The sequence below is a fragment of the Lampetra planeri genome, chromosome 19 (assembly GCF_965212315.1).
Source record: "Lampetra planeri chromosome 19, kcLamPlan1.2.h2, whole genome shotgun sequence".
NCBI lineage: Eukaryota > Metazoa > Chordata > Hyperoartia > Petromyzontiformes > Petromyzontidae > Lampetra > Lampetra planeri.
Window position 1 is genome coordinate 10,215,412 of NC_136125.1, and position 19,744 is coordinate 10,235,155.

The following is a 19,744-nucleotide window of genomic DNA, read 5'->3' on the forward strand; positions in this document are numbered from 1 at the left end:
TAATCGTATTTTTGGTTTTTCCAAAGAGAAATAAGCCACTCGTTAAGAAGAAAAAATCAGTTGGCAAGGCTCTTAATCTAACATTCATTTCATCACACAATGGGCATGAAGGACAAGGGTTGGAGAAATGTAATCTACGTGAAAAAAAAAAATCTTGCTGTGGATTTCACACCTGATGATGATTGCTTGTGTTGCAGTCGAATCGTCGTGAAATTTGTTTTTATATTTGTATTATTTCCCTTCTACGTGACTTTACCGAAAGAACCAATAATATGAATCCCTGCAGTCACGAAAGCTTTAAATCAAAATGTAATCTACGTGGTTAATATCACAAAAGTTGTAATACATCTTGGAATTTTAGCAGTTCAGTGGTTCTCTTATTCTTGGTTCTTTCGGTAAAGTCACGTAGAAGGGAAACAATAAAAATATAAAACAATCACTCCAAACAATGTGTAGTTGAATGATGTAGACTTTTGTATTTATACTAGCATTGCATCTCTCCATATTATAACAGATTTTATAAACACAATGTGCATTAGCATTCCATCCCCATTTGTACTTGTTGAACTTCTTTCGCACCGTACGCAGCCAACCGTGCTAATCGGAAGGTGCGATAAGGCACGGTTTCTAGTTGACAATAGCAAAGAGGACTCACATTTTGGTAGCTAAGAATTCAAATCTATTAAGTCTCTATATGTATCAAACTGTACTAAGAAGCACACGTGTTGAGCACTGAATGTGCGGCAAGTACTCATAACCAAACACCGGTGCACTCTTGTGGCTTAGACAAAAAAACAAAGTTGCAGCATTCTGCTTTTGGACAAGGAAACATGTTTTTAATCTTTTAATAACAATTGCACAAGTGAAATACAATGTGTGCAGCAATTTGGTAATAACATGCAATTCGACTATATTCAAACTTATTTCACGTGGATATTGTTTTTGTGTAAGACATGACAAGGTTGCTTAGAATGGTAAGTAATTTCACACATTTTTGACAAACACTTCATTGAAAAAGCGCATTGTGTAGCGGTATACAGTATTATTCGATATGTAAAAGATGAATTGGATGAATCTCATATTACACGTAGCGCCCTGGCTTAAACCAAGACTGTTAGCCCCTCGCATCGGTGGTACCTTTGCAGAAAATGTACAAGCGATCGTCAAAAATACTCGGCAAAACAAAGATCATAACATTGTCCAATTACTGACAATGCGGTGGAATGAATGCACGTGGCGAGGTGTTGCCTCAAGTTTCAGATGAGTCGTGAAGGAAGTCCTTGAAATGGCATTGCAATCGCTCGCTTAAACATTTATATATATAATGTACACCTCGTCCTCGCGTCATCGCCGTCGCCTCCTCAGCTTGTGAGATGCTTGCGACCCAGGAACTGGACTTTCCGCTCAAAGGCCGTGGAACGGATCGGAGTGTTGGGCTCGTAAAATGGGTTCATTGCAAACTGTGGGGAAATGGCGGAGAAAGGTTGTTGGGGGGTGGTGGGGTAGGAGGGAGAGGAAAAGGTCAGAAAAAGAAAACTGCAATGCAATTACACAACTCGTTGCAGATATAGGCCTATGCCCTCTGGTGGAAAGTAAATGTTGTGCATGTGGTACTCAAAAAAAAAAGATTCATTTTCTGGTCAATTACTTCACAGTAAAACGCTGCATATCCGACTTGCTTGGGACTGGGCAGATATGTGAACATTTATAGAAAATGACATTTATGCTATTGTCCACACATAGGTTACCGAACCAGAATAAAGCACAACGTGATTTAAGAAACGAGAGTGATTGAACATGACTGGAAGTAAAAAGGTCAGATTTGTGAACATTTGTAAAGAGTGAAAGCTACACGATTGCACAAATATTACACTGGGTGTGCGTGTTATTGATCAGAAAGATATGGCACGATGCACTGTACTTTAGTTTCAAGAGTCGTGGGCAAGTTAGAACGCCAACATCAAAGCTTCAATAAGTGGAAGGTGTTTGATAAAGAAAATAATGTTTTACCTTAATGTACAACTCATAGACATCGTTGAAGAAGTTTTTTATCCCGTCTTCATGCCTGGCGTCATGCAGCATGAGGAACCTCATTTGTATAGAGGGGGTTAAGGAAGCGTTTGTGACAAAAAAAGGCTCTACAAGGCATTTCCTATAACAATAATCAGGTACAAGACATTTGATATTTTCCAGCAATGGCACTCTGAATGACGCTTGAAAAAAACAATACACAGTTCTGCAATACACTGTACACGAGTTACATTCCATTTTAAAAACCAAAAGGAAGAAAAATTCACAATACTGTAATATACAATAATTGTTTACATCTATAAATGGAATTCCCATTTATTTTCGGGCATCAATTATGTAATTTACATTGCAATTGTATTTCAGCTCGCAAAGCTGCTGCAATTGTCATTATAATTGACCACATGTGTGGTGTAACAGATAGATTACATTATTTTGTATTCCTATATTCTGCATGCAATTGGTTTGTACAAACCCTGCATCCACTACAGGCGCTACATGCACTCCAGTGACAAAGACATACGATTATTGTGTCAAATCAGCTGCTGCAATCGTGAACAATTCATCCAATCACGAGCAGGGGTGAAGGGGGGGGGGCAAAACCGACACGTGGACAGTTTTTTTTTCTTCCCCGAAAGGATATGGCTGGCAGTGACAAAGGCTGACACAAACCACTCGTTGAACTTGTCCACAGTCTTAAGGTACATGTTGGTAGTCGTCCACATCTGCTCATCCACGAGGTCCAGGGCTGCATGTGCAATGAACTGGTTCAGATGTCGGTAATCCTCCTGCAAAATGGAACATTTTGAATTGAAATCAGCACTGCCATTTGAATTGGTTGGTGTGAAATGCACATCAGATTACTATAATTATCAATGGCAGTTAATATTATCAGTACCAGTTAAAGAGGCCAAAAAAGATAGTAGTCTCAAGTGCATTTAAGCTTTTTATGTGTATTGTCAACACCTTGTTTTCAAATATCGATTTTGGTCTGCAATGACATCTTGGCCTCAAATGCCCCTTTGTTCTGGAACCTCAAGAAGAACTGCATGTATACAAAATAAATAGTAGTAATTCAGAGATTTTAATGAATTCAACTTGTAACACGCACAGAAGAGTGCACAGGTGTTGTCATCACATCTAGGCCTCTATATAAGGAACGAAACAGGTAAACTTCTCCACAAATATGACTGTCGCCTGATGAAGCTAGTTGTAATTACTGCTAAAACGTCGTACTCCGATTGCAAATGTTGTGGCTTGGCTCTCCCAACACACCGGTGTGCTGTACTAGTGACGAATTGGCCACGTTCTGTTTAGGTGATAACCCTTACTAGTTGGCTGTGTCGGGTGGTGGCAGGTTTAATGACACAATCATATATTCATGCGATCTAACCCAAAAAGCCTGTATTATGGAACATGCACAGTAGTTACTCACTCTTGAAGACAGCTGGCTCCAAATTACTCCTGAAAATCAAAAGTACTCCATATATGAAGGAATTATTGGACAATTAATTAATGTTTACAGGTATGAGGAAACCTGATGACCCAGAGAAAGCTCACGCGCGTGTGAGGGGGCAACACATACAGATGGAACAGGTGGAATCCACATTGGCTGTATCGCCTTCTCTTGACAAGCCAGGGTGTGGTACCCATGGGGGTTTCATAACATGTGTGTGATCTGCCAATGGTCGCTTCCACACTGCCAGATTACAGGTGTGTTTTCTTGTTCATGTTTTTGTTTTCTGTTTGTTGCGGTTGCACCCGATTCAAGAGCCGAATGGCTCACAGGGCTACACCAAATAAATGAACTTGAACTTGAACCGCCAATATCCAGATATGATGTATAGTGTGCAGCGATTGTACGCAATGTAAATGCATAATCACCTTTGCTTCATTCTTGTTCTGAGGGCTGAACTCCATCTCAAAGACAGGGTTATCCTGGTGGCCCACAATCGCGAAATAAAAGTTCCCAGACATTGCGAACGAGCTGGATGCTGCTTAACAGAGGGGGGGGGAAACCTCATGAGCATTTCAGCAAAGAAAACCAATTCACACATAATGTCCCACAAATTAGTTTTGAGAAGCAATGGCACTTACAAACTTGTTCAAACAGCTCTTCTTTGCTATATATATCTTAAATGGAATCGGAGAGCTATTAAAAGCACTTAAACTGTAAACTTTTTCTCTCGAATCTATGAAAATGTTAATACTGCGAATTTTATGGCAACATCCTGACAGACTGGTCTCTGAAGACGTTTCTAAAACAATAATATGCTGACAGCACTTTCTGATGAGGTCTCTAGTCAATAACAGACTGACAGACAAGTCTCTGATGGGTCTCCAGAGAATAACATACTGACAAGCCAGTCTCGCATGGGGTCTCTACAACATAACAAACTGAAAGAAAGCTTTCTGATGGGGTCTCTAGACAATAACCAGCAAACTGATCAGTCCCTGCTGGGGTCTCTAGACAATAATAGAACAAGAGACCGGGCATCTCGACAACAGACTGTTCACGGATGGGACCAATGGACAATATTTGACCGATAAGCTCGTCTCTGATGTGGTGTTCTCTCGACAATAAACCGACAGATTCGTCTCTGGGGTCTTCATACAAGTGAGGCGGGGAACCTCTTTCTTTCCCAGGACCAAAAAGGGCTTTCAAAATCCTTTGGCGGGCCCCACATGACCGCGCACCTCAGTAACTTCTGTTACTTTTGAAGGTAAAATGGTATCGTGTGGTAATGGCCCTTTAAACATTAAGCCATTGGCCCACACGGCTCGGAGATAACACGACCCAGACCAGTCTCGGAGGGAGCCACCGAACAATAATACTGACACACAATGACCACTAAGACTACTCAGACCGGTCTCTCAACGATATCGATACATAGCAGATGTCTCCATACAACATACTCGTGAATCAATCCACTCGCGGCATCTCGCATTAACGTCAGCCACGGGCCATCTACTGCTGGATGATGGGCCTCCCCAAAGTGTCGCCCGCGACCCTGCCACGTAACAACCCCATCACAGGCGGCGATTAACGGCACCGTAACTTTACACAAACACTAAACTCAACAAGCAGTCACATGCTAGGAATTGTTAAATCAACGCGCAGTCAAACATCAACGAGTGGTATATCAAGTTAAGTGTTCACATTCACGTATGAAGACGGAAGCTTGTGTTGCCTCCGAAACGTCGTGATTTAATTTATTTGTTTTCTTTTTTAACCTACGTGACTTTACCGAAAAAAACAAAGAGTATGGATCCTTGCAGTCACGAAAACTTCAAATCTAGAATGAGTAAACACGTATGTGTTACCGAGCACCACCCGGGAACGGTGATGGACGGAGTCTGCGGAGTACCCGGGTAAGGCGTGCCTCCCCCGGTAGGAAAACTAGGCAAGAGACGGGGTCCGATTGAGGCCGCGGCTTCGTCTTCCTTCTAGTTACACGCCGCACACACGCACGCAGCAACATCAGTGATAACGTTAACACGTTTAGCGAGCCGATATACTTACCAGGGGAATCTGACACAAAAGAGGAAGGGGGGTGGGAGATGACTTTGACGAGGTGGAGAGCGGCCTGAGCAAACTGAGACGAATTGAAACGATTCGATTCTCGCGATTCCACAAAGCGAAATTAACCCGGGCGAAGAATCGATTCCGCGTCTATGATTTGTACAAACAGCAGTGCCGTGCGTGTTGTCCCGCGCCTGGCGATGCTTCACGTCGCTATGTTACTGGTAGGAACCTCCTGGTTACACCAGCCCACATGGGATTATTGTGTCCGTCCGTCGTGCAGGGAGGGGCTGGGTGGGGAGGTGCTGGGTGGGGAGGGGAGGGTGGAGCTGGGAGGGGCTGGGTGGGGAGGGAGGGTGGGGAGGGGCTGGGTAGGGGTGGGGCTGGGTGGGGAGGGGCTGGTCACCCCGTGGTGCCCTTATAAAACTCAACGTTTAACCTACTCACGCCGGCTTGTGACCGCCCTCACAGTCGGCCATATTTGCGGAATACACCACGCCGCCGTTGACCCTGGCCATTGGCCGAGCAACCCGACGTTCCTACCAGCTCCCTCCGCAGGAATGTGTTTGTATTTGCCCGTGAAGTTAATTGCGATAAATTTTCGATTTTAAGCTTTCGTGATTGCAGGGTTTCATCTTCTTGGTTCTTTCGGTAAAGTCACGTAGAAGGGAAATAATAAAATAATAAAACATAATAAAATAAAATTCTTTATTGTATTGTAACATTTTTATTATTTCCCTTCTACGTGACTTTACCGAAAGAACCAAGAAGATTAATTGCGATATTCGGGGGGGGGGGTCAATATATTTACTGTATTTAGCAGTCAATTTGGTGTCTTTAGGATACATTAAGTAGCTAAGCTTTGCTACAAAACGCATCGTGCGTGCTCTCGGTGTCTCAGAGACGAATGTTTATGTTTTAAAGCCCTGCGTGAGCCGTGGCCAATAGGAATCATTGTACTTGGAATGAATGCGGATTCTCGAATAACCTTGCCAGAGCAGAGGTTTTTTTAAATCTCCAGACGTAAAGTTATTTTTTTAGTTTGTATTCACATTGACGTACACGTTTAAATAAGCATGCGAATTTCTTCTGCATGTAAGGAAACGAGACGTGTACGATATTTTTGCACGAATTTGATCTCAATAAAATACAATTCCTTCACACAAAGCTGTACTCATTCACGATTAAGGTCTCATTCCACAAACAACAATGTGTTTATTTGTTAGATTATATATACACACACACCCTACGTACGATTTCACACGATTAATTATACAAATTATTTATTAAAAGAGAGGTTTTTCCCTCCAGGTCTGACACCAACAACGACACGACAGGGCCCAATGTCGTGGTGCCCATCGGCTGTAGTCAATCCGCACAATCTCAAAACAACACAAAAACCACGAATATTTAGGTCTATTTCACGGATCTAAGTTATAAAAGCTTTCGAGAACCATCGCTACCGAGGGACTGTGAGCAACACACGGACCGAGCCTCGTTATCGAAGCGTTGTTCACGACAGGTGATCGCATTTGTCGCGATCGATAATTATTACAGCAAGAAGTATCGTTTTTATTCATTTGTTTAGCAACATACACACAGCACACACAACACGAGTTTGTAGCGAGGCCGCGATCAATGTGCGTCACGTTCATCATCTGCGAGCGAGTGTCGTGAGTTTCTCGACACGACGTGGTAGTGGTGGGGGGGTCATTTGACCATACTTCACCACGCTGGTCCGTGCAGGTCGACGACGAACCAACGATTTGCAACACGCACTCGACGAACGCATCTTTAACATGACGAGACGAGGATAAAGCAGCCCCTACCCCCCCCCCCCCCCGTTTAAAAAATATAACTAGCAAGCCGAGAAGCAAAATAATTATTTATTATCATGTTCCAGAGATCACTCACGACGCGTCAAGAACTCCACCACGCCTAAGGCTCAAGCAAGCGACATGCTGCTGCTGTGCGCCATCAGACGTTCAAGGGCCCTCTCAAGGGCCCTTTCAAGGGCCACGTTTCCCTCCACGTTCGATCAACATCACCACCAACATCACCAACACCACCACCAACATCACCAACACCACCACCAACATCACCATCATCACCACCGCGTGGGGCCGTGGGCGAGGTGGCCGCCGATGGCCGCAGGGCCCACGAGATGTCTCAGCGCGGCGTCGCTGGTGGCCTCGGCCCCCGAGTTCACGCGGCCCTATCTCCGTCTCATGCGGCTGGACAAGCCCATAGGTGGGCCCACCCCCGGGGTGTACTTGTGTGAGAGTGTGACCTCGAAATTAGCGGTGGAAACATCTCTCTTTTTATTTTACACGCTTTTATTTAACTCACTGGTTGTTGTTGTATCCTCAAATCTTGTAACTCAATTTTAACCCACTTCCCAATGTGGTATCGACTTGCAAACTTAGTATACTTATGTCATACTGATGACAATACCATATTCTATCATAAAAAAAATATAAAAAAAACTTTTAAACTATATTTTTACACACTTTCTATGAACTCACTCTGTTGTCATATCCTCAAATCTTGTAACTCAATTTTAACCCACTTTCCAATGTGCTATCGACTGCGAACTTGGTATGCTTATGTCTTACTGATGACAATACCATATTCTAAAAAAAAAAAACTTTTAAACTATCTTTTTACACGATTTCTATGAACTCACTCTGTTGTTGTATCCTCAAATCTTGTAACTTAATTTTAACCCACTTCCCAATGTGAAAACTTGGTATACTTATGTCATACTGATGACAATACTATATTCTATCAATAAAAATAAGTATTTTTAAATCCTTTATATTAAGTTCGCTTGCTTGCGTGCTTGCTTGCTTGCGTGCTTGCTTGCTTGCGTGCTTGCTTGCTTGCTTATGACCGTGCAAATCTTTCGGTCGTTTTTTAACCCACTTCCCGTGATCCAATCGAGCTGACATTTTCCACACGGACTCGTTGCGCGAGACAATTAATGTTCGTGAAAAAAAATTCCCAAAATTTTACACTGTTTCGGGAAAACAAATTAAATATTTAATTACCAATTGCTTAATACTGGCAGACAATCATCTGACCCATAGGTGGCAGCCATCTCAAGCCAGAGGACGAGAAGACTCTAGCCGCCACGCATATAAAGGATTTATAGTGAAAAACTTTGTTTTTACGGGTTTACTTGTTAAATAATCTTTTTGATATGTTATGTTTCGGCTTGGGTCTAATTGTCCACGCTCAACTAACGTTGGCTACAAATCACCACGGCACCTTACGTTATGGCAAGCTTCGGGGCCACCTCCTGGAGTCGTGGAGTTCTGCCATTACGAGTTGGGTACATTTCATTAAAGCGTGTTTTTAACAAAGTTTTTTTTAAAATATTGCTTATTAACAACAAACACCAACAACAAAACCCAATTATCCATCACATGTTTTTTTTTACTTGAAGCTTTCGTGACTGCAGGAATTCATACTCTCTTGTTCTTTCGGTAAATTCTAGATTTGAAGTTTTAGTTGACTACAAGGGTCCATACTTTTTGTTTTTTTCGGTAAAGTCACGTAGATAAATCACGACGTTTCGGAGGCAATGCAAGCTTTCATCTTCAGGTGGCACCGAAAAAACCAAAGAGTATCTTTCGGTAAATTCACGTAGATAGAAAAATAATATCTACGTGACTTTACCGAAAGAACCAGAGAGTATAGGGTTTTTTGGTTTGTTTGTTGAGTTAGATCGGGTAAATATAAATGTGTCGTGAAACCCGCCACCACACGACACAGCCAATGGGTAAGGTTTGTCACGTGCACAGAACATGCCAATTCGTTACAACATTTACGATTTTAATCTCCAACACACCGGTGTGAACTAATAACTGACATGTTTTGTTTACGTGACAAACCTCACTAATTAGCTGTGTTGGGTGGTGACGGGTTTCACGACACATTTATATTTGCGAGATATAACCCAAAAAAACCTCTTATGGATAATATTGGTCGCAAATGCGTGCATGTTAAAACCCTGTTACTGTGCAGTATTGTCATTTAAGAATGTACTGTATTCCATTTTAGAGCTTGTAATTCACATTTTTAGTGGTCAACCATAATGGTAAAAAGACAATTCGTATATCATTTGAAAGTGTAAAGTGACTTAATGAGTATACATGCACAGGAACTTGGTCTGGCGTCAGCATCACTTGTTAGAAGTGTACTGACACAACTCAACGTATTACACAAACTATTAACCCTGCCCCTGGCCCTGCTTGGCTCACCAATGTCAAAATTCAAATGGCTTGTGAGGCCAAAGTTTCACTGCTTGGGTCTGGTTCAACTCGGCAAGTGGCCAGTGGATAACCAACTCTAAGGGTCTCGTGCTGGATGTGCCAGTGGAAAAGTAGATATTTTATTGCAGGACTACTGTTTGTGTTATTTTGGTGTGATCTGGGACTGGGTTTTTTCTGCCTTGCCCAATCTTGATCAATCGGACTTACATAATTAATTAGTTATATTTAGTAACTTCCTTACCATTTCCTCAATTTTTCACTCCTATCGGGTTTTTTTTGTATTGGTTGCTGTTGTAACTTGTTGACCTGCCCATACCAGACATGTACGAAAAAAATAGCTTCATAACAAGGTGCTAACAGTTTGCTTTCCAAGGCACCTGGCTGCTCTACCTGCCGTGCACGTGGAGCATCGCGCTGGCGAGTGCTCCAGGCTGCCTGCCCGACCTCGAAATGCTCGCACTGTTTGGCCTGGGCGCGGTGTTGATGCGTGGCGCCGGATGCACCATCAACGACATGTGGGACCGCGACTTCGACCGAAAGGTGAGCTACATCTCGATGGCTGGCTTTCACTTTTTTAGTTTTAATCATTCAGCATCGTCAACAGCCATTATCTCCAATCTGCTGGTTGAAAGTTTTTCCAAGCCATTCCTGTTTCTCTTAGGCAAAGAATAATCGTAAGAATTGCATTGCAGAGTAAACATTTGCACGTTTATGAGCGAATAAATCTGCAGTGTAACACTACAACGTTCATAGGCCCTATTTGTGAGTGTGGAGCACTTGGACATCGGTCTAATATTCATCTCGAGATGGTCACTCACCAACTCGCTCTGCGCAGGTGGCTCGTACGGCCACGCGTCCCATCGCCTCTGGGGAGGTGAGCCGCTTCGGAGCCCTGGTGGTGCTGGGTGCGCAGCTCAGTCTCAGCCTGGGCATCCTCCTCTGCCTCAACAACTACAGGTTGGGTCCATGGCTCCAGAGCCTCAACCGTTGCTGACAAAATAATGCTGCACCACCATTCCTCCTGCCTGCAAAATAGCGATGTAGGTTTTGGAGCTTTGGGCCTGTGCTCAGCAACCGTGGTAAAGGATAACCTGCAAGGGATGTTTCGATTTAAAGCTTTCGTGACTGCAGGGATTCATCTTCTTGGTTCTTTCGGTAAAGTCACTTAGAAGGAAAATAATAAAATAATAAAAATTAAACATAATAAAATAATTCTCACGACGTTTCGGCCACAACGCAAGCAGCCGTCCTTCAGGTGGAGAACAGGTCTGTCGAGAAGGCAGACTCTGTCGTGAGAATTATTTTATTATGTTTTATTTTTTATTATTTTATTATTTTCCTTCGACGTGACTTTACCGAAAGAACCAAGAAGATGCAAGGGATGTGTATAAAGTTGCATTGGGGAACCTTTCCTTTTCTGAGGGCCAAAAAATAATTTCAAATACCTTTGGCAGACCACACGTTAAAAACACACCACAGTCACTTCTATCACTGTGATGTGCCTATGCAGTGAGAGTAGTGACTGATGCAATTCAAAACAGAGTTCACAGGTGGAATATATTCCCTCCTAGTAGCTAATTAGTGGAGATAAAATGCTTGCAATGTACAATTTTTTAAACATTGTTTTTCGTATGAAATTAAGTTGCGGGTCAGATATGGCTCACCTCTTGTGTAAAAGTATTACTCCAGCTGTCATCTGGCGAGAGATTTGCAATGAACCTCAGTGGCTTTGCACAACGGTGATTTACATTTTCAGGTGTCATTTTCTGAAATGCAATTATAAGCACAGACGTATAAATGGCTCGTTGAGAAATCTTGCTGTGCCTGTCATTCGTGCAGCATAGTGCTGGGTGCGTCTTCTCTACTTGTGGTTGTCAGCTACCCCCTGATGAAGCGAATAACCTACTGGCCACAATTCGTTCTAGGTAATGTATGTCTTTTGTATGAAAAATAATATCACCTTGACTTTACCCCCCACTGTACGATTTCCCTGACTTTTGTAAGCAACAATTTAAGTTAGATGATTGTTTAAATGTGCAGTGATAACACTTTTACGATGATAAAACCAGCCATAATGTGCCCGACCCTGTTAAATCTCAGAAGCAAGGTAGGGTTGAGCCTGGATTTTGTTTGGATGTGGGACTGCCATGCAAAAAAAACCCTGTTATGTAGGCTGGGGATACATTATCAGCAGGGGGCAGTGTAGGAAAGTGTATGTGGTTAATCACGGTCAAAATAACCCGTGCAATTTGCAGTGTGTGGAGGCCATTCCCCACCAGCGCATTGACAAAAGGGCTGTACATGTACACATAATACTTGACTTTATTGACCATGCTCGTTTACTTTGTGAAAGAGAATTGATTCAAGAGGGTAGTGAAATCGCACCGTATCAAGAACATTAACGTTGGCTTTCAACTACAGTTCTAATTTACTTGATGAATCGTGATGCAGTATGCACCAGATTAAATATTGCGCATGTCTGACAATGCCACTGCTACTTTATTAGAAAACAAATACATTTACTGGACACCACGTAACGTGAAACAAAAGCAAAAAATGTCACCTATATGTACCGCATGTGTGATTTATTCCGACATTTCCATTCCCTCCGCTGTAGGGTTGGCATTTAACTGGGGTGCTCTGCTGGGCTGGGCAGCAGTGCGTGGCGCTTGCGACTGGAGCGTTTGCCTTCCACTTTATTTCTCCGGAATCATGTGGACGCTGATCTACGACACAATATACGCTCACCAGGTGTGCATGGTGGTCACTAGCCATGATGACCTCTCAAACGCCAGTCATCTGACACCGCCTCTTCTCTGTGAAATGAGTACAATAATATCTAGTGGGCTCTATAAATCCAGCTGCTCCCCAAACCAATTCCCTTGGAAGCAGGAATTCCAAATGTGATCGTATTACTATCATTGATGTACCCAGATTAGCACAGTTGGCTATGTACTGTGCGAAAGAAGTTCAACATACATACATATATAGCATGGCTTCCCATAGTTTATAAGATAGAGGCAGTGATTTTTTGACACACATTAACATGCCCCTTAATGTTATCCAATAATATTGCAAAACAATTTATTAGGGCTCATAATTATTTGTGCTAAACTTTAAAACACTTTGCCAGGTGCAGTGATGGATAAAAATCGTCTGTAGGCCGTTCAAAAGTGCTAGGCCTCATGTGGCCACGGGCCATATTAAATGAAGTCACATGCTTTATTCGGCCTAAAATTATTACGTTTGCAACTCGTACCCTTTTCCACTGGCACATCTAAGCTGTGCCAGCGTGGGTCCCTCATGCTACAGGTGCTTTTTCACTTGCTTTTTGGGAACCAAATCGTGACGTGCTGGCCTCACAAAACATTTGAATCTGGCTCAGGGCCAAATAGGGCCAGTCCAAATTATGCATTAATTGCTCGTAACTTCAGTCAGTACATTGTGGAAATAATAATAAAATTAATATAGCGCTTTTCATCAAGGATCTCAAAGCACAGGACACAACAGCAGCATAAAAATAATAAAAAAAATTTTGTTCATTTTCCAAATGAACAAAACATTGAATACGCGGAAACGTATACATGGGTTTTAAGGCGGATTTTAAAAATATCCACAAACTCAGAGATCCTGATATCTTGTGGAAGAGCGTTCCATAGCTGTGGGGCCTCCACGGTAAAAATCTCGGTCACCCATAGACCGAAACCTCGACCTGGGAATAGAGAGAAGGCCTGCATCTCCGGATCTTAGGAACCTTGAGGGGTCATATGGATGAAGCATGTCAATGATGTAGGCTGGGGCGAGATGGTTCACTGCTTTGTAAGTTAACAATAGATTTTGAACTGTTTTCCTATGTGAAACTGTAAGCCAGTGCAGCGAGGCCAAAACAGGTGTAATATGATGTGAAAATGTGTTCTGGTTAACACCTTAGATACAGTGCCCCTGCATCGTACACATGTGTCGTCTTTGACTTGGACGTTGCATGTGGAGTCTTAACAGTAAGGTTCTGCAGCGGTTTGGCGTGGCTGGGTTGTGTACGGTGCAAAACGAGATACACCAAATGAGAATTCGTGGAACAAAGTCAAAATATCACACGTGGCCCTGAGTGTTTTCCGATGCCTCCCCTCCTCCCTCCCCCCTCCCCACCGTCATAGGACAAGGTGGACGATGCGGTGGTGGGCATCAAATCCACTGCCCTCCTCTTCGGTGAGAGCACCAAGCCTTGGCTGGCAGGGTTTGCTCTGGCTATGGCGAGCGGTTTGGTGGCAGCTGGGGTCGCCAGTGAGCAGACCTTGCCTTACTATGCCTCCGTAGCACTCGTGTGCCTCCACGTGTCTAATCAGGTACGCACACCCTTACACGTCAAGGCTCTGTATGTTAAACTGCGTGCTGTTTTTACCACTACAAATATACCAATGCACTGTCATACTCATTTTCATCCCACGGTTGATCGAGTGCACAGGGCCGGGTTAGGTACCACATGCCACTGATGTTAACCGTCAGGCCGCGCAGTGGTTAACATACTGATACTGTAGGTAAACTTGAAATGCTTTTCCTTGCTAGTGTTAAATACATGTTGTATATATTTATGCGACTGCATATTTTACATTTCTTAACTGTGCTCAACTAGTTTTTTTTTTGTTTACGAATATTTGTACATGTGGACTGTGCGTGCCCATGCGTACGTTGTGTTTATGTATATATAGGAATGCAGCTATCTACGAGTCATTCTTCGCGTGGTAATTTAGTTGTTAGATTAAGCCTGTTGGGTTCATCTCAATGAATGATCTTCTACAATTACAAAATGAGCTTATGTTTGCAAGCACATCATTATCGACTTTAAGTAGCATCGATTTGTCTGTGCATTTGCAATGCATGAGAATTTTCCGCTCGACTAGCTTGTTAGGAATGGCACGTGTCAGGAATCCAAAGTTAGCACTTGGCCACGATTCCACGAGAGCGCGCTGTCCACACGGCCGTGCTGCCGAAGCTCCTCATCCCACAGTGCACAAGCGTCCATTCATATCAAACATAGTAACATGATTGTTCGTTTTAAGGCACTTAAATTAAAAACACGTGTTACTTTATTGAGCTAAAGACTCGTAACAGAATAAACGACAGCAAGTAAAAAAAAAGGGCATCTGTGCGAGCCTAACAAGGCATAATGTTACCGTTAATCAACCCGGGTTACATTTGTTCGCATAAGCTGAAACAGAGCATTTCCTGAACATGTATCTGAATTTGGATAATGCAGTCAAATACAGACCATGGCAGAGCCAGGTTTTTCAGGTAGCGGAGGGCAACCCCTCCAGCAATGAAAAATGATAGAGGAGTTGTTCGTAAGTAAGGACTTGTCCCTTGCTTTTTATTCGACGCATGTGCAGCGATGGCGCAGCCATCGATCGAGGGTCGAATTCGGACCGCGTGTTATTGGCATCGCGCTCGCTGAAGGTGTCGATGCCTTCAGGGAAGTCGTGTCCTGTATACGCAACTGCGCACAATTCTGTGAGTCGCTTATAACCGCTTTGCGTTACTTATTGCCAAGAGTCCCTGGCACATAATAATATGCTACACAGTGGCAGTGGGGGTCGCAAAATGCCAATTTATTACTAACAAACCCCAATGATCCGATCGAAATTAGGGATTTCGATCGGATCATTGGGGTGGGCACCTGCCACTCTACCCCCCCCCCCACTGGCTCCGCCGGTGAATACAGAATATGTTGATTGTCAGTCTTAAAATATAAAATAATCTATACCATAAAATAGGCATGACTCAGGTTTTAAAAATGTTAAAGTTTTGTTTATAATGAACATGACTTCTTATTGAATACATGTTTGGGTTTTAGGTAATTAAAAGAGAAAAGATGCCAACTTGTATGCTTAACATATCGAGGAATCAACTGCCATTAATAATAGTCCGTGATGTTGATGATTACATTGCAAGACCGTGGGAGATGGTGGCAGATTGGGGGGTACTCTCATAGGTTGAGCGTGGCTTCTCATGCTGATATGTAAATATATTCAATTATGTGCAAATGTACACTATCATGTTGCTCGCAGAGGTTCAAGGCAACCTCCGGCGTGGTTTTCCAGACGTCCATCATAATGTTTTATACGTCTCGTTTGTAAAACTGTCCTCCCCTCCCCCCGAGCAGCTGACATCAAGTCATTTTTAAATCCTTTATATTAAGTTCACTTGCTTGCTTGCTTGCGCGCTTACGACCGTGCAAATCTTTCGGTCGTTTTTTAACCCACTTCCCGTTGTGCGTGACAATTTATTTTCGTGAAAATTTTTTCCATAACTTTACACTTTTTAGGAAAAATTTTTTTATATTTAATTACCAATTGCTAAATGGTGGCAGGCAATCATCTGACCCATAGGTGGCAGCCATCTCAAGCCAGAGGACGAGAGGTTAATTTTTTAGCGACCTCAATAATCAGTCCTGAACTTTTTTGACCGCCCCCGTTCCATGGCTCACAACTTTAAATCGTCACAGCTGCCGGCCGGCGATGTTGATCGCTCGGCTTGATCGCAGCCCCTTTAACTCTAGCCTTGCACTGCAGATCCGCACACTGGATGTGGACAACAGCGATGACTGCTGGAAGAAATTCTGCTCCAACCGCACACTCGGCCTTCTTCTCTTCGCCGGGATTGTGGCCGGCACCCTGGCTAAGGGGAAGCAAGGGCCTCAAGATGGACGAGGACATGAAGGCGTCGTGTCGGCTGAAACCCACAATCAAGCTGAATAAACAAAAGCGATGGGCTTAAGAGTCCACGGCAGTTGTTTGCATGTGTATACGTTGAACTTCTTTCGCGCCGTATGTAGCCAACCGCGCTAATCAGAGGTGCGGAAGAAGGACAGCAAACTAAACACAACATTTTTTTAATGTATATTTTTGTTACAGTATTGCCAAGTTAGTGCTCGGAGAACTGATCGCCTGTCTGCAGCACGGAACCACTGGTGGAAACAACACATTTCTACAGTGATGTTGAATCGAGACAATCCCAAGGACAACCACTGTTGACTTTCCAACAAAGTGGTGCTAATTTTATCGAGCCCAGTCACCATGTAAACTTTGATATCAAATATTAAAGTCATGCCATGAAGAGAAATAACATCTAGAACACAGAAGAACACGTGTTGAACTTGTCACGACATGTCACGGATCAGTGTTGATCCTCTTTGTGTCTAGGAATGGCATTGGAAGATGATGCCACAAAACTAATTTTAAATTCACTTCATGTGTCTCTTATCCAACACTAGACGGCGTTTAATCATGTTGTTCATTACACATCAGTATATGTATTAACGCTAGCTCTCATTCAGGCTGAGCTAATTTCAGTGAAAAACTGATTTTTGTGTGTGTGTGTTGTCATTGGTGATTAGATTGAGACCACAATGTCTGCTCGTTGAGAAGTTGCGAGCGATCAATCCGGGGTGCTTTCTATATCTTAACGTTTCTGCAGTGCAACCTCAGTGCTCTGACACCAACATTAACCCCTGATCCACTCGGCCCAATCCTCAATGCCGTTATGTGTACGTACGTTGAACCTTCTTCTTGGTTCTTTCGGTAAAGTCACGTAGAATGGAAATAATAAAATAATAACAATACAACATAATTAAATAATTCTCACGACGTGTCGAGAAGACAGAGACTCTGTCTTCTCGACGGACCTGTTCTCCACCTGAGGACGGCTGCTTGCGTTGCGGCCGAAACGTCGTGAGAATTATTTTATTATGTTTTATTTTTATTATTTTATTATTTCCCTTCTACGTGACTTTACCGAAAGAACCAAGAAGATGAATCCCTGCAGTCACGAAAGCTTTAAATCGAAATTTACGTTGAACCTCTTTCGCACAGTACCTCGCCGACCGTGATCATCGGAAAGTGCAGAGGAAACAAAATCCTGGTTGTCCCTACGATCAGTGATGATCCTCACGGTGCACCATACAGACTACTTATCTCGGAGACTGTGAAATTACCGTAGCCCTCACACCTTCATACAGTCATCGACATACACCATGAAACATTGCACTGTAGAGATTATAGCAAGGATAGCGATTTACATCGTTTGGGCACGGCGCGGGTGGCTATTGTATACGTTCATCGTGCCATGATCTTTTAATTCTCGTCAATAATTGGCAAAAGGTGACGGACACAAAGTGATTGGACGCTGTTTCCGTCGAAGAGTCGTCTCTGGTGCTCAGACGTGCACTTAAAGCCCCGACGTCGTGCGTGAGAATTGTCCTTACGCCTTTGCGTTAATTTACGGAGTGAACTCCAAAGGCTGTCCTTCACGTGAGTGTGTACTCTTTAACAAGTCCAAATGTTCTTTCACTGACGTATTTGTACAGTTTGTTTAAAATAGTTTAAAACAATTTATAAACCGCGCCTGTTAGCGGTGGGCCCAGGCGCAATGCTTACAATCGTTTACTTGGAAAATAAAACATTTTCATTACCTCTTCGTTTTTTTTAAGTGCGGTCATTGTCACGCAAACCATCAATGGGATTCAGAGTCCTCGTTAAACCTACGGCCGGCAGTGAGTTAATTCACACGGGGTTACTTTAAATAAAATGATAAAAGAGTGATATCTTGCGTAAAAACAATCGCTCATCGGGGTATCGCCTGCTTCTAAATAAAGCAGTCGATTCATTCGTTGTTGATCACACGGACGAACGTGGTAAAATTACAAATGCTGTTTATTATGAAGGTTTTTGGGTTAGATCGCGTTATTTGTAAATATGTCGCAACGCTCCACCACCCGACAACGGCCAATCAGTAAAAAATGTGTCACGTTGACAAAAGGCAAATATCTTCTTGGTTCTTTCGGTAAAGTCACGTAGAAGGGAAATAATAAAATAATAATAATAAAACACCTGAGGACGGCTGCTTGCGTTGTGGCCGAAACGTGAGAATTATTTAATTATGTTTTATTTTTATTATTTCCCTTCTACGTGACTTTACCGAAAGAACAAAGAAGATGAATCCCTGCAGTCACGAAAGCTTTAAATCAAAAGGCAAATAGTTCACTACTTTAGCCCACCGGTGTGTTGAAGACTAAGACTGAATGGCTACAATAATGCTCAATTTAACAGAACATTGAATGCCAAATCAAGATCGAACAACAATACTACTAAAAGTGGTCAGGTTATCAAAACAATTAAAATACCATATATCTCGGGAGTTACTGACAAATTAGCCCGTGTTTTGCAAAACCAAAACATTAAAGTGAGATTTGGTACGGTACTCAAAATTCAAAAACGAGTGTCTTGTACTAAAGATGAATTACCGAAGTTTTCAACAGAAGGTGTATATCGGAGTAATTGCTTATGCGGTGTTATATTGGACATACGGGACGTAACATTAACGTAAGACTAAAAGAACACCAACGGAACATTAAATTATCCCAAACACAGCTGTCAGCAGTGGCAGAGCATGCTTGCCAACAAGGACATTAAATTGATTTTGATCACGTTGAAGTGTTCTGCAGAACTAATGATTACTGGCCAAGATTAGTTCGAGAATCAATTGAAATTGAGAATAATTAAAATAATTGTAATAGCTGTGAAAGCTATAGACTCAGCGCAGCCTGGAAGCATATTAGCAAGCAATACACAACACATTGTAATTCCTTACAGGTGAGTCACATGCTAAGTGGCTGATTACTGATCGATTGCATAATTGCATACACCCCCAACTCCGCCTTTGATCTCGAATCCTGAAGGGGTTCAACGACGATGACGTCGTCCTGCACTATTTAAGACCGGAAACACGTGGATGGCTTCATCAGTCTGGCAAGTCGCCCGAAGATGCTGGATGTAATTTCCAGCAAAACGTCGTACTACTCAAATTGTAAATGTTGTGGATCCACTCTTCAACACACAGGTGGGCTAAAGTAGTCAACTATTTG

General features: G+C 42.8%; 2 protein-coding genes across 5 annotated transcripts; one reads left to right on the top strand and one right to left on the bottom strand.

The window, feature by feature from the left end:
- Nucleotides 1–829: 829 nt before the first annotated feature.
- Nucleotides 830–5,751, bottom strand: LOC144724092 (trafficking protein particle complex subunit 2B-like). Of its 3 annotated transcripts, none has more exons than XM_078602965.1 (5): nucleotides 5,353–5,751; nucleotides 3,913–4,022; nucleotides 2,671–2,816; nucleotides 2,011–2,095; nucleotides 830–1,460 (listed from the first exon to the last, which is right to left on the bottom strand). In XM_078602965.1, the coding sequence occupies exons 2-5, from the start codon at nucleotides 4,003–4,005 to the stop codon at nucleotides 1,362–1,364; spliced, it is 423 nt and encodes a 140-aa protein (XP_078459091.1). In that variant the 5' UTR covers nucleotides 4,006–4,022; nucleotides 5,353–5,751; the 3' UTR covers nucleotides 830–1,361. The 3 variants fall into 3 exon arrangements, with proteins under 3 accessions (XP_078459091.1, XP_078459089.1, XP_078459090.1); XM_078602963.1 differs by having other exon boundaries at nucleotides 5,552–5,750; XM_078602964.1 differs by having other exon boundaries at nucleotides 5,397–5,545.
- LOC144724091 (4-hydroxybenzoate polyprenyltransferase, mitochondrial-like) lies at nucleotides 5,677–18,298 on the top strand. 2 transcript variants are annotated; one of them, XM_078602961.1, is made up of 8 exons: nucleotides 5,677–5,775; nucleotides 7,455–7,801; nucleotides 10,202–10,368; nucleotides 10,664–10,785; nucleotides 11,668–11,753; nucleotides 12,446–12,579; nucleotides 13,983–14,171; nucleotides 16,395–18,298. In XM_078602961.1, exons 2-8 carry the CDS (start codon nucleotides 7,510–7,512, stop codon nucleotides 16,578–16,580), a joined length of 1,176 nt encoding a protein of 391 aa, XP_078459087.1. In that variant the 5' UTR covers nucleotides 5,677–5,775; nucleotides 7,455–7,509; the 3' UTR covers nucleotides 16,581–18,298. The 2 variants fall into 2 exon arrangements, with proteins under 2 accessions (XP_078459087.1, XP_078459088.1); XM_078602962.1 differs by lacking the exon at nucleotides 5,677–5,775 and adding an exon at nucleotides 6,854–7,073.
- The last annotated feature ends 1,446 nt before the right edge of the window (nucleotides 18,299–19,744 follow it).

Coding starts and splice junctions, on each gene's coding strand:
- LOC144724092 (XM_078602965.1), bottom strand. CDS start 4,005: ATGTCTGGGAACTTTTATTTCGCGATTGTGGGCCACCAGGATAACCCT. Junction 2,096..2,670: donor GCCTTTGTCACTGCCAGCCA/TATCCTTTCGGG, acceptor CCCCTCTATACA/AATGAGGTTCCTCATGCTGC. Junction 1,461..2,010: donor TCTATGAGTTGTACATTAAG/GTAAAACATTAT, acceptor ATTTCCCCACAG/TTTGCAATGAACCCATTTTA.
- LOC144724091 (XM_078602961.1), top strand. CDS start 7,510: ATGCTGCTGCTGTGCGCCATCAGACGTTCAAGGGCCCTCTCAAGGGCC. Junction 7,802..10,201: donor GCGGCTGGACAAGCCCATAG/GTGGGCCCACCC, acceptor TTGCTTTCCAAG/GCACCTGGCTGCTCTACCTG. Junction 12,580..13,982: donor ACACAATATACGCTCACCAG/GTGTGCATGGTG, acceptor CCACCGTCATAG/GACAAGGTGGACGATGCGGT.